The following is a 13,999-nucleotide window of genomic DNA, read 5'->3' on the forward strand; positions in this document are numbered from 1 at the left end:
AGTCATAAATTACTTGCAGTTTTTAAAGTTTTATTTATTTGGTTTCACATATAAAGTATATAATTCAATGCTCTGGTTGTTTTTAATTTCCATTGGAAACTCATGGACTCAGTGGCACTATTTCACGTGCCCATCCCTCTTGGCGAGGACTCAAAGCTTAAGCCTGCTGCTGAATGTTGATAAGCAACAAGAACCGAGACAACAACTACTGTTTCATCAAAGCAACTCCGAAGAGGAGGCAACTTTTCTGACAGGCGGCTTACAATTCAAAAGGAGAAGAGTAGACGGTTCGATTGTTAGTGGAGCGTTACACTTCACTCAAGTGCAGTTGCTGTACATGCTTACAATCTGCGGAAAAGTATGGTAGATATTTCTATAATCTTTTTAAATCCACAATATTATTGAAAAATTTTGTAAATGTCTTAGCTAATGTTATTAACAAACTTCATTACAATTTATTTTAATAAGATTGGTTTGCTTAAGTAAATCTAATTACATTTTGTGGTTTAACTAAACCAGGCATTCAACCAACTGCTCGTATACTTAATGTTGTTGTGAGCAAGCAGAATAATGTAAACTGCTTCAATACCCTGCTTACACGGCTTCCGGTTGAACTGCTTGCTAGAATATCTAAAGTTTCATAGCAGTCAACTTCTGTCCGGGTAATAAAGCAATTACCTTTTTGAATTTTTCAAAAGCACCAAAAAGCTTTGTGTATTTATTTAAATTAATAGTTAAGTTAAATACAGAATTTACGAAAATTAATTTAATATTGTTAATGGATGAGTTATTTATTTGGAAACGATTTCTCCATTGATAGTCGAATTAAAAACTTCGTTGTCATTTAATGCATTTATTTTTAAAGGTTTTGTTTGTCAACTTAAGAGGCCAGTCGCATTTGCCGGCGAACATAAGTACAGAATTTTTAAATAAATAATATAAATAGCTAACATCTAGGTGGAAGTCATAAATTAATTTAAATTAGTTTAGAGAGAGTCCAGTCGCGAGCACTGGGAAGTCTAGACCTCGTTGCACTCCAGGTAGATCTGGCGGCAGTCGAATCCGGAGCGTCCCCTGCGTCCTGCGTCGTACAGTTCCTCGAAGTTGCTGCCACTGCTGCGTCCCAGGACATAGCTGGTGGCATACCTAGAATGGGTGGGTGCAAGATTTATTAGCGAAGCTTAGATGAATAAATACCCATCACTTAATTTGACTATATGCTATATTACCCTTCCCTAAAGTCATAAATATTTATAAATAAATATCATGAACTTTAAATAATTATCTCAGTTTTGGCAATTAAACTCTTTGAGGAACATAATTAAGTTTGTTTTGTATAGCAAATACTTTCAATTTAAAATCTATTGAAACTTTGTATTTGCCCAAACGGTAAATTAGTTTAAATGGTTTTTATAAAAATTCAATATATATAAATCATAAAAGCCAAAATAGTAAATTAGTTTTAGTGTGTGATTACTAAATATCAATTTATAAAAGCTTTTAATTTTAATCCTATTAATTTGTACCTAAGTATGTATGTTTAATAAATTATTTCTAAAACCTGTGCTGTACAGGAAAGTTTGAACACTAAACAATCAGTCGCTATTCCATAATTGAGTTAATAATTAAACGTGCATTCATTTTTTTGAATAAATAATATGCGAATATGAAAAAATAATTGGCATTAGTTCGCTTTTAGTTTATATATAGATTTTGTTGTAGGAGAATAGGCGATAGGACTGGATAAAACTGATTACTGAAATGTTTTATTTGGAAATAAATGAAGTGAACTAAATGACAGTGGTATAAGTAAGCCCTGCTAGTCCACATTCGATTTCGATCAAAGTGAAAGCCCGAAGACACCCAGTACTGTGGCTACTTACGATCCCAGCTGGCAGAAGATGCTGCTGCCGCCGATCTCGCGGACGCACTCCGTGTTGGCGTCGCACATGTACCGCTGCGTGCACTTGTCCTCGGAGCTGCGGTAGGTGCGGACGTAGCCCTTCATCAGCGAGATGCCGGCGACCACGGCGTCGCTCACCGAGTCCCGCTTGCCCAGCGAGCGGGCCGCCAAAGAGCGGTGCGAGAAGGAGGTCTTCAGGGCGTCCAGCAGGTTCATCACGATCTGAATGAACTGTGGATGCGGAAGGGGGAGCGTTGTTCAGTGGAGTGTGGAGTGTGGTGTGTGGTGTGTGTGCGAGTGTTGATTTGGGGCAGGGTAGAGGAGGCATTAGTCAATTAGTTTTGCATTTGCTGTGCCAATACTAGAGTGGTTTCAGTGGTGTGTGTGTGAGAGTGTGTTTCGGTTTCGGTGTGTGTGTGTGTTGGTGTGCATAGAAACAATTTACATTCTCAGCACTTTGCAACAAGATTCGGGCATTAATAATTAGTATTCATTAACTACTAAATAATTAATGTGTATATTTTAAGTGTCTATTAAAGCGGCTTACATTAATATAGTGCCAACTCATATGTTTTAAAGGCTATTAAACAAAATCATTAATCGATCAGGGAAATATTTATTTTAGTTCCATAACAAATAATTTTAAATTAAGGCAATTTATAAATATTTACCAGAACCTTAGATCGTTAAAAAATTAGACTAATAATTTAAAATTGTTATATTATTATTAAGACCTTTTTTTTTAGGCGAACTGGGAAAGTAAGTTTTATTAAGTTGATTTCTCAATTTTGATTAAAAATGAAGCATAATCTTATTGTTAACTAAAAACTTTCCCCTTTTAATTTTCTACTAAAACTGCCTTGACAAAAGCCCTTACCAATCCAATATCAATATTCTATCTATAATTTCAATTATTAACTCACTAAATACGCCCTAATTTACGCCAAAATCTTGTTGCTTGGTGTTGTTATTTGTGTTGTGAAAGCAATAAAGATGTTTTACCTCGCCAGCTTGCTTGGCCATCGAGTTGACTTGATCGGGGTCTCTGGAGCCTAAAACGGCAGACATCACAGCCACCAATATGCCCTGTGCGATTATTAGCGAGGTAGAGGTAGAGGAGGTAGGCGGGAAGCAAACATAATCAAAAGAATAAGAATAAGAAGAGCCAGGCACCCAGAATCAGTATCGGTATAAGATATAAAACAAAACGAAACGGTAACAATCGAACAGCAAAATTACGACAAAGCAAAACAAAAGTGGCACAAAAGCAATCAGTGAGTGTACACCATGTTATGGGCTAATGGATCGATAGATTACCTGCATGGGAGATCCGCCGTTGTCGACCTTATCGATGCCATCGCTAGGGGCTCCACCGCCCAGCAAGGTGTTGATGATGCGCAGACCTGCAGAGATAAAGACCGGAATCAGTAATGAAAATTCACATTTTCTACATAAAAATAGTAAGTAGTCTATAACGAGTAACCTCCATCTCAAATTTGTTAAGTAACATTAGTTTTCCCAAACAAAAATTAGATTTTCTTACCCATTGAGATGACATTCGCCCAGGGACTGCCACCCAATCCAATGGAGGTATCCACATCATCAGACTTCGTCGGCGCTTGGACGGCTCCGTTGAAGAACATGGTCATCACGGTGGACAGCATGTTGGACCAGGTGAAGCCGCCGGGTCCGCCCACGCTCTCCTGGATCTGGTTGGTCTCCAGGTCGTCCTCGATGTCGTCCAGAGCCACCTTCTTCGAGGCGTTCGGCTTCACCGCGAACTTCCGGGCCACACTTTCGTCCCGGTAGACGGGTGACTGGGTCACCTGGTGCTGCCGCTGGTAGACCTCCTGCTGGGGAAAGGCGTAGGTCATCAGCAGGCAGTTGCTGGCCACTATGGAGAGCAGCAGGTAGGCGTGCACTGTCCGTTGGTTCCACATGACTACTGAAAGAGACCCAGACCGGGAGTCGGTTAAAGCTATTTGAAATTCAGCAAGGGACGGACCCAAGCCATCCGCATAACAACACTTTCACATTGCCCAATTGAGGCGGGAGTTTCCTGAACTGCGGCACAGGTCGGGCATTGGAATCAGCAGTGGCCCATTTGAATGGCACATGCTTGGCCCGATTTAAGTTATCTAATTAAAAACACAGTTTCATACCCAGCAATTAACATAAAGACTTTTTATGTTAATAAATTAAATGGATAAACAGATATAATAATCGGTATCACAGTAAATTTGAAAATAATGTTCTGCTGCTTTATTTTAGGTAATTATTTTTTGTTATTTTTTAGTCCTTATGTATTTACCGATTCTATAATAATACAAAACTATTCCCAAATTAAATTAAGACCAAATTGGAATAGGTTTCTTTCCCTAAGTTTTGAATGCCAATGTCTTGAGACCTAGCAGTTTATTCAAATATTTTAATTATTGCTTTCCCTTGCAACCAAGTGTTTCTAACTGCCACCCAACAAAGTTTCAAAAATCATTGTCAAAATTTTCCCATTGCTTAGGCATTAAATATGTTACAATTTCCATGGAAACCAGATAAGAAAGTTGTAGCGGCATGTAATTAAAGGTGAAGCGTCTTCATTCGCTTCCGAAACATCCAGAAACGGGTCTAACTGCTCCCAATTAAGGTGTCGGTCAAACCGAACCTGTTCCCCAGTCGCAGTCCGTGGATTGAGGAGGAGCATTTGAGGCAGGGAAATTAAGCGAGTGGCGGGTTGGGCAACATAGAAAGCCGCCACAGGTGAGGTGGCAAGTACCGGCAATTAGCCGCCACTTCCTCACGGCGATCGGTTAGCTGGATTAGCGATATTAGCATCGAGAACCATTCACAATTGGCCACTTCATTGGGGCAAATTAGAATGGGATCGCCAATGTGAATGGCTTGGGCTGGGGCTCTTCTTTCTTCTCGGTTTCTTGGTGCTACCCAACCAGTTTCAGCGCTTCAGCGCTTCATCGTTCCAGCGGGTCTATCTAGCGGTTCTTTTGCTCAGATGTCATGCAACAGGTTCCCGTTACAATTAATAAAGCCAACGAGGCTGAGGAATGCCAATGGCTGAGATTGAGATTGCATTGATTTCCATTTAATTGCCGGCCGCAGAACAGGCTCCCCAGAATGGGTCAGCGTGGAAATGTAAATTGTCGGGTCATTAATCGGGCAACTCCGTCTCACGGCCGAAGCCGTGGACTTTTGATTGTTTGTGACACAATTCGACCCAGTTCGGTGGAAATTATGGTGGCCATGTAAATTTAGAAAGCTGTTAGAGCAGCAGGCTCTGTCTTAGAGCGTGATTCAGCGATTAGTGGTTGAGATAATGGTAATTAATAGCTGGAATGTGTGGCGGAGAAATTTTATTGATTGCACTCTTAGGCGGGGAAATTGCGATAGACAAATTAGTCACATCGATGGGGCCTGATATGACATAATTCTCCTGGCGTGCTGGGTAGTTCCCCCATTATCGGCCACCTTTTGCTCCATCGATGAGCTCTTCTCTTGGCTAAAGGAAAACACGCAACTCTAATTGGAAACCTAGCACGCAACTCTTACTTTCATGGCCTGCCTTAAAACGGCAATTAAAACGTCTTCACAAACAACGGGCAATATAACTATTTCAATAACAAAATAAAGAGAGCAGCAATTACACTTGCCGTTGGTCAAAAGTCGCAAATTAGAAAGTGTGGAAACCGCAACGAGCAGAAAGAGAAACAATTTTCGAGCTGCGGAGGCGGGGGTGTAACAATAACCAAGTTCTTTGGCAGTCGCCGAGAAATATCATTGTAATTTATGTGCTGGTCTCTGGTCTCCCAGATATTTATTTTCAGTTTCGTTTGCGGTCTCGTGCCAAGGCACGCTCCACTGGGTCCCTGGTCAAAGTCAAAGATGAGAAAGCGGTAAAGCGTTCGTGATTTGCGGTAAGTGGGCAAGCTCTTGGCTCCCCGCCGCCCTCGTCTTCGGTTTCTGGGAGTGGAGTGGATGGATTCGGGGATCGGAGACTGGAGACCGGAGATCGGAGGGCCCTGAGTCATTCTGCGGGGCTGAGCCGGGTTTCTGGACAGTCACGGACAGGTTTCCGGATGAGTCGCAGAGAAACTCAAGCAGCCTCGAATATTCACATTTCACTTTCTTTTCGCCCAGAATCAAGCCAAGGTTTATTGACCAAGAAGAGTAAGAAAATGTAATTAAGTGTTTAAGCGCGGCAATTGTTTGCTGTCAAGTGCTTAACCTTAATTGGAATGCCCAGCGGCTTTCTAGCGAGTATGTGCCTTAAGTCTTTCGTTTGCGCGGCTGGTCAGCAACCTCTGAATGAAAACCGCTAGCCAACTGTCACTTGGCCGAAACGAGCGCCGACTGAGCTGCATTTTAATCACTGAGCGGGGCTCACTGATTATTTGGTAACACCATTGGCCGTGTGATGCAATCTCGGAGCAGGACAAGTCAGCGATCCATTTTGACAGAGAAAACTTCTCAGAAAACTTTTACCGACCCCGAAATTCAGTCGCCAGAAGACAAATAACAAGCAACTTGAGGCCGCACAAAAGCAGAACGAATTGCACTTGCAATTTCCACAGCCATTATGGTTATTAGTCAGCTGCATTTGATGGACAAATTGCAACTGCCATTGTCAAGACTCGCTTTGTTTAATCCCCGAGTAGTAACGGTTTGCTTTAAGAAACCACTTTGCATTCTCTCGGCTGCAATTGAGAAAAACCAATTCAGTTCAGCTCGGACCAAACACAAACTGTATTAAACACGACTTAACAGCTTCAGAGAAAAAACTTTCACCTCGCTCAGCCTGACAACGACAACCGCAAAATGCCAAAAGCAACGAAGGCCAATGTATGAAAGTTACACAAAAATACTTGCTTCGAGGCAGAAAAAAGACTGAGAGCCAAGGAATGCACACAGGCAAATGGGTAAACAAATAGCAGACAAACGTGACCTTTCGCAGGCAATTAAATAAATAAATTCTGTATGAGAATTGGCCAAAAACTTGGCCAAAAGGCAGGCGTTAATTGGCCCATTGGCAGAGCAGGAGAAGGAGATTCCGAGACAGTGGTGGAGGCGGTGGCGGAGGCGGAGACCCACATCGAATCAAGGCCACAGACAAAACGGCCGCAAGCCTCACCACCTTTAAAAGACGGGGCCACTCGAAACCGAAATTCTTTGGAGCGGCAGTCAACAGGCGCCCATTTGGGTCAGTGGGCGGCCATCATCGGTGCACGTTGCTCGGTTGTTTGGCTTGAAAAGAACTTGGCTGAATGCACATCTCCGTGTGTGCGTGCCCGCCTGTCGCCCGCCACACCTCGTCGCACCTTCTCCCGCCCCGCCACGGAAAACCTCTCTTCCCCTCTTCTGCGCTTTGACATGTTCATGCTCCGTCCAGTCGATGGGTTTCTGTTTGCTTTTTCATGCAAAGTTGTTAACTCGTTTAACAGAAATTCTCCCCCCTTTCCACGGTTGCTTCCCGGCTGTTGCTTTTATTGCTGGATTTGTGCTTCGAGTTCTGTTATTTCTTTTGGCCTGACCCAAATATTTGGCTCTTGCCATATAGCCCCAATTTGTTGGCCAAACAAACGCACGGCACGACTCGAGGCCAAATGGTGGCAGTCGATCAATTGTCAATAACTTTCTATTGCCAGATTCTAGCCGAACGCACTGCAATATTTGCGTTGCTGATTAGTCGTAGCTGGTGGGTTTCTGTTTTAAGAAACTACATTTTGGTAAATAAATGGTAAAAGTTATTGACAGAGAATAAATCGAAAAATGACGTTTTTTGATTTCTTTTAAGTCTGAATTGCTAATATAATTATGATTTTATTCAGAAATCACTGCTCCGATCTCTTTTTTAATGAGCAAATGTTTGACATTTTAATGTCGTATAAACATGTTGGGATCTAGTTAATCTAAACTCTAAACTTTAGCCACGCCCCACTCTTTATGTTAGAGATATGTTTTCGGAAATACGTTTTCTATCTTCTCGAAAGTAAATTATTAAATCCGATTTTTTTTGGCTGCTAAAATTAAAATACATTCCATAATTTAAACGTACCATTTTGGAATTTCATATAGCTATAAAACTGTTTGAAAACTATTTACAATTTTAATAACTTTTAAATACGTAAATAAAGTTTTAAAGCCAGTGCAAATATTAGATTAGACTTTTTTAAAACAGTTTTTCTTACCTTTTTGTTACTCGAAGTCTTTTAGTTTGTCGATTAAGCCAAAATTTAATTACACCTTCAGTTGAGTTGGTTTGCCTCGTCGCACTAGAAAAAATTGCAAATTTCAGCACGCGATTGTCAAGCACACAATTCACTTAAAAATTCACCCAAAATATGCACAGGAAAATTGCTCTCTCTTTTTTAGACAGTCGATCGATGGCAACTTTCGTTTACTTCGATCCCACTTCGAGAGACTTCGGATTTCACTTGGCACTGTTGTTGATCTTTGGAGTGGAAGTTTCGATGTTGCTGCGTCTGCTGCTGAAGTTGTATGAAACGGCGATCGCCTTGAACTTGTGCTTTTATAGCCTGACCCATTTATAGTATTCGCGATGGGCCTGGAATCGAGCCGAAGAAATGCAGCCGAAGACGTTCGAAGGCGAACATGTTCGAAGATGGCGCTAGTTTCTCACGAGCGGTTGTTATCACTTGGCCTCTAAAAATATTTGTATTATTTAGAAATTTGTATTTATAATTTTATAAGCAAAAAGTTTAATACTGAGATGAAATCGACTGTTATTTTTATTATCCAACACCAAAACTGAAACGAGAATAATTTTGATGACATTTTTTCCCCGAAATTAAATGTTTTATTCAATTAAAAGGTAAAGAACACATATTTTTTAAACGGTGGAAGCAGAATTACTAAATACAATAATTAAATAATTTATGTACTCTATTTTGTATTTTTAAATTTAAAAACATAACTTTAATCTGTATATTAAAGTACCCAACCCAATTTTTTATAACATGACATGAAACTATGCTGAATATTAAAAAAATAAAGAAGTGAACATTTGATAAATATATAGAAATCATTATTATTAACATAAATTCGGCTGAAAAAAGCCAGATTGGCAGCTCTGATCGTCAGGCGTGTCGCGGCGCCTGCGCAACTGGCTGACAAACGAAGTTCGAAGCGCGGTTCGACGTCGAACAGGTTGTATATCGGCAAATCGCAGGTGTGACTTTGTGGACACGATCCATCTTCTGCCTGATACTTTACCTCCGTTTTGTTTGCCATTACCTTAATGCGTTTATGGCCCATTGTTGTCTGATGCCTGAAAAATAGGGTGTGTACGGTTAGTGTTGATCTACCTGGTTGATGTGCGCTCAAGGTTTTCCATCTCATTTACAAGTCGCTGGGCAGTCGATCATTTCCCTTGTTGTGGGTGCCATGTTATTGTTCTCCTCGGACCTTGACTAGGACAGCTCATCTTTAAAGTGTTTGTACAGATTCAACACCAGCGTGATTCATTAGGCTTAAGAGGATGGCCTGGCCCAATCTCAGTGCACTGGTAAATTAGGAAACTTCTGTCGAAAGAAAACATTTCAGGGGATTGCCAAGAAACAAAAGAGGTTTTTTCGAATTTAACTAAAAGTGGTTCCCCGCCATTCACCTCTTACAGCTCCTGCTGGCCAGCTACACGTGCAAAAAAGTTAAGCCGTTCAGGCAAAAGTTTGCCGAGAACGTCTGCCAGACATCCAGTCGGCCAAGGACCCCATTCCCCATCCCCCAACCCCCATTTTGGGGCATTAGAACCCTTGCGAAATCAAATCGGAAAATAGAAATGGAACAACCAACGAAGGTTGCCATCTTCAACTGCATTTGTATGTGTTTACATTTAGTTGTATTCGATTTGCATACCCGATTGGAATTGGGAATGGGATTGGGATTGGGATAGCGGATGGCTGGGGACTGGAGGCCGGGATCATTCGAGGGTGATGCTGAAGCTGAGTTTCTAGGGTTAGTCCACCCGTAAATCAATGCCAACTGTGCGGGCAATCAGCATTTGGGGAGCGACTCTTCTAACCCATCCAAGTGGATTATTAAGTGGTCTTAAAGCCGAGTCAAGTGCTTCTGTTCCTGCCGGAGAGTGTGTGTGTGTGTGTGTGTGTGGTTTGCTTATTGAATAAATGTGGTGGGATTTATGCAAATCCTTGGCCCAGCAACTGACGATGCACTCCAAGCCCGCACACATCCACATGCCGATGGAGAGGATGACCACTTGGGCATATGCTTAATGCGGCCATAATTGCTCCGCATTTGTTATCGCCGAGCGAACTGACTTTGCATATCGGGCAATTTCAGCTGTAGCCAGGATTCGGTAGGATTACCGATTTCGCTTTTAATTTATGTGCACAGCTCGTTTTTGTTTGCCAATTCCAATATTTGTGTTTACATTTGGCATTCCAATCCACTTCACCCCAACCCCACGCACCCCTCAATCACATTAGCCTAATGATTTCCCTGTCAACTGGGTGTGACGCGGGGAGTGGGGAGTGGGGGCAGCCGCAGACTAAACATGAAGCATAAATCAGCTTATCAAATCGGCATTCAGTAGTTCGGTTTATAATTTGTACAGGCAACACAATATTTGGCATAAATGATGAATTGTTTGCGGAGTATCGCACTAACCAGAGAGTGTGTGCCAGTGTTTGTGTGTTCGTGATGTGGTATTATCTGATAATTCCCAATAGAGCAGCATCCGGGAACAACTAATTTGGTGAAATTCAGTTTGAAATACAATTTTAATTCCGTTTATTAAGGGCGGAGAACAATGGAATGGCTCTGTTTTACTTATCAAAACGCAGAAGCACACATCCTAGTTCTAGGTTTACATACTAACATTTTGCCTTTAAGGGGCAAATCTCAAACACAGCTAGCGTCAATATAATATTGCAGTCCTAATCAAATAAATTGTAATTCGAACCCAAATCCAAACGTTGAATATAAATTTATTTATCACTTTCAGATGATTCTAAGTTGCCTGAAGTTATTACAGAACGCAACTTCAAGGAAGTGGAAATTTTTCCACCTCCATTTTTAGCATAACATTAAAAGACGTAGCTTAAAGAAATCGAAACTCGACAACAATTAGGAAACAATTTAATTCAATTAGCAAGTTCTTTGGCCCAAAATTCTGGGTCCAAATTAGCAACCCATCCAGAAGTGAAATGAAGAAAAAAGTTGACCCACATTTGGGCGGCGACGCGGTGCAGACAAATCGAAAGCAAGGCGTTAACGAAAAATTCAATAATATGCGGCAGCAGAGGAAAAAGTGGTGCGTCAACATCTAAATTGCGTGGGAAAGAAAACGAAAGACTTTGTTGCATGCTTTCAGGCTGATGACAATTTATGCACAGACTTTCATGGGACTTTCTCTGATCATGATGTGTGCGAGTCTACTAATATGAAATCAATAAATTGTAAGCATTTTTTTTATTGCCATCAGGACCCGGGAAGAAGCCCTGTGTGTGTTTTTATTTACTCGATTTGGGTTTCTTTTTCGCCTTTTTGCATAAAGGATAAAGACGCCAAAGCGGAGAAAAGACGATGATGCTGCTGTCCTGGCTGCGTCTGGATTGGGATTGGGATTGCGAAATAAGGAGAGCGAAACTGCCACGCTCTGCGAGTTTATCAGCGCACCCACCACTCGAGAAATAATGATGTCTGCCGGCAGAGTCGGGTAACAACGCAGTGGCAGTGGTAGTGGCAGTAGCAACAGAACACTGCACTGAATAGAATGAAACGAAACAGAACAGAACAGAACAGAACAGTCACTCTGTGGGCAAAGGCCAAGACAATATTGTCATGTCTCATATTAAATATGCCTTTCCCCCCACATATATTGCTGCAGTTGTATTCCTTAAACAATAAAGAGGCAGCTAGTTGCGAGTGAATCAGTTGCCAGCAAAATCTTTTTGTCATGGCAACGAAAATTGAAAGGGGGTAGATAAGTTTGTAAAATAGTGCAGCGATTATATGAGATTTAGGAAAGGACTAAAGGCTGTCATATTCTATAGTAATCAGCTTTTGAACGACTTTTGCTTCAACTTTGCCAGTCAGCTTATAAATAAACTTAAATGAACAAAACTGAAGCATGGTTGAGAGCGTAAGAAACTCAGCATAATGGTTAATTTTTTTGCTTGAGTATAACTTCTGAACTCGATCAAAATCGATCTCGATTGAAAAAGTTTTACTTTATTCATTAAGACATTTGTTCTTTTCCTTTACGGGTCTAAAATTAAATAGAGTTAACTAATCAATATAGCCTATTATCTTGAAACACGTAATTATTTATTAGGCATACGCTTTTAAGGCTGATTAATTTCACAAATTTTGAATGAATAGTCTTAATACGAAGTTACCTCTTAAATTTAAGGCACCTTTTTATTTTTTCATGGAACCTAAATGGACCGACCTCTTCGCATATTTCATCGTCGACGTCATTACATAAGTCCCGCCCACCTATCAACAGCCGGTAGAATACAGGCCAGGTCAGTTTCGGGCGGTAATAAACTTATGCAAATGAGTGAATTATACCGCGCACAGAATGTTGCATTTCAATCAATATCCTGCAGTCTGAATGGCATTTGCATTTATGCGACTTGAGCTGTATATGGGTAGGTGAATTTGAAAAGTAGGAGAGAAAGTGTCGGAGGCATAAAATTGGCGACTGTTAATTTAAGAGAGTCCCTTGAAAGACGACCAAACGTTGCCTTTTATACATTATATATACTCTCACACAAAATATAATAAAAAATACATTTTTTATTGCCATCCATCAAAGTGTATTTAAACATTAAAAATACATGGTAACATTCTTTGTCCCTTTAAAAGTGAAAATCAAACATATGTCTGACAGTTTTTACGACACAACTTTCACCCGCTGCGGGTTTATAATGCAAGTTTAATCATAAAACAATGTGTGGAAGTATTTTTATATAATTTAGTTTGCATGAAAATATGCGCCACATCCGCTGGTAGACAGATGGGCAAGGCAAAATTACCGGCGGATCCGGGGAAGGCTCCTCCGCAGCAGCTGTTGACGAATGCCCTGGCCCAAGGGTTTAGGGTTACAAGTCCCCCGCCCGATCCTGCCGCGATTTGTTGGCTCTCCGGTTCAGCGCTTGGCGCATTGGGCACCGGCAAAGATAAAGTACATTTCTGTGATAAATATAACAACAAGTACCCAAGGCACGCACAAGGGCCCGAACGGGGATCGGGTGAAAACGCATCCAAATTTCATGCCCAACCTTGGTTCCAGGGGCAAAGGCAACGGGATGGATATACACACAGGAAAATAATTATCTAACTTTAATTAAAAGTTAAAATGTTCAAAGTTCTTGAAAAAACTAAATGAATGTATTGTTTACAGCAGAAGGTTAAATATGCTTTATATCTGATAAAAGGAATAAATTATTATGTGCTTTGACTTTTTTAGCTATTTGCAATTATCTAGGTGTAAATCAATTGCAAAATCGTTGTATCTTAAAAATATTTCTTCTCTTTCCTTATAAAAAAATTTGTTTGATTTGAAAATCTCTTTCGGTGCACTTTTTGGCAGCTGTTATAATGATGCCAACGATACATCATCGCAAAATGCTAACATTTTCGGCAGTCCCGGCAGTCAACAGCTGTTGCCGCTGATGAATCCTTTGGGTCCAGCCAGTCAAGGGTATCCTTTGCCTTTGCCTTGCCGCCGCCGGTGCCAGTGGTCCTTCCCCTACCCACTAATATTTCAATATTTTGCGCATAAAAAGGCGCAAGTTATTTTTCATATTCTGCCACACCTCTTATCGTTCCCTTTTTTGTGCTAATTTTCCTTCCCAAACCATATAAATCGTCGAAATTTCCAAATGTTTGCCCCATAGACAAAGATATCGCCGGAGTTCAGGGCAACAACAACATAATTAACAGCCATAGAATATTCAAGACACGCGCTGAATGTTCCTGTTTTTCTGTTTTTCTCTTTTCCACCACCCCCTTTGCCAGTAAAAGAGTTTGCCGATTGTGTTTGGCAAAAATTCGTTTCTGTTTTTGGAACACACACATTTATGACTTGTTTTAATTTGT

General features: G+C 40.9%; 1 protein-coding gene across 3 annotated transcripts; it reads right to left on the bottom strand.

Moving 5' to 3' along the window:
* Positions 1-837: 837 nt before the first annotated feature.
* LOC108042309 lies at positions 838-8,415 on the bottom strand. Of its 3 annotated transcripts, none has more exons than XM_017120536.2 (7): positions 8,247-8,415; positions 8,101-8,184; positions 3,447-3,845; positions 3,221-3,306; positions 2,906-2,989; positions 1,884-2,134; positions 838-1,146 (listed from the first exon to the last, which is right to left on the bottom strand). In XM_017120536.2, exons 3-7 carry the CDS (start codon positions 3,841-3,843, stop codon positions 1,020-1,022), a joined length of 945 nt encoding a protein of 314 aa, XP_016976025.1. In that variant the 5' UTR covers positions 3,844-3,845; positions 8,101-8,184; positions 8,247-8,415; the 3' UTR covers positions 838-1,019. The 3 variants fall into 3 exon arrangements, with proteins under 3 accessions (XP_016976025.1, XP_016976017.1, XP_016976033.1); XM_017120528.2 differs by having other exon boundaries at positions 3,447-3,848; XM_017120544.2 differs by lacking the exon at positions 2,906-2,989 and having other exon boundaries at positions 3,447-3,848.
* Between the last annotated feature and the right edge of the window lie 5,584 nt (positions 8,416-13,999).

Source organism: Drosophila rhopaloa, unplaced genomic scaffold (genome assembly GCF_018152115.1).
Source record: "Drosophila rhopaloa isolate 14029-0021.01 unplaced genomic scaffold, ASM1815211v1 contig_155, whole genome shotgun sequence".
NCBI classification, from domain to species: Eukaryota; Metazoa; Arthropoda; class Insecta; order Diptera; family Drosophilidae; genus Drosophila; species Drosophila rhopaloa.

What these genes read in the sequence shown, in the direction of transcription:
- LOC108042309 (XM_017120536.2), bottom strand. Translation starts at nt 3,843, where the DNA reads ATGTGGAACCAACGGACAGTGCACGCCTACCTGCTGCTCTCCATAGTG. An exon ending in TGGCCAAGCAAGCTGGCGAG is followed by an intron (nt 2,135 to 2,905) that starts GTAAAACATCTT and finishes CCGCATCCACAG; the next exon opens with TTCATTCAGATCGTGATGAA. An exon ending in ATCTTCTGCCAGCTGGGATC is followed by an intron (nt 1,147 to 1,883) that starts GTAAGTAGCCAC and finishes CACCCATTCTAG; the next exon opens with GTATGCCACCAGCTATGTCC.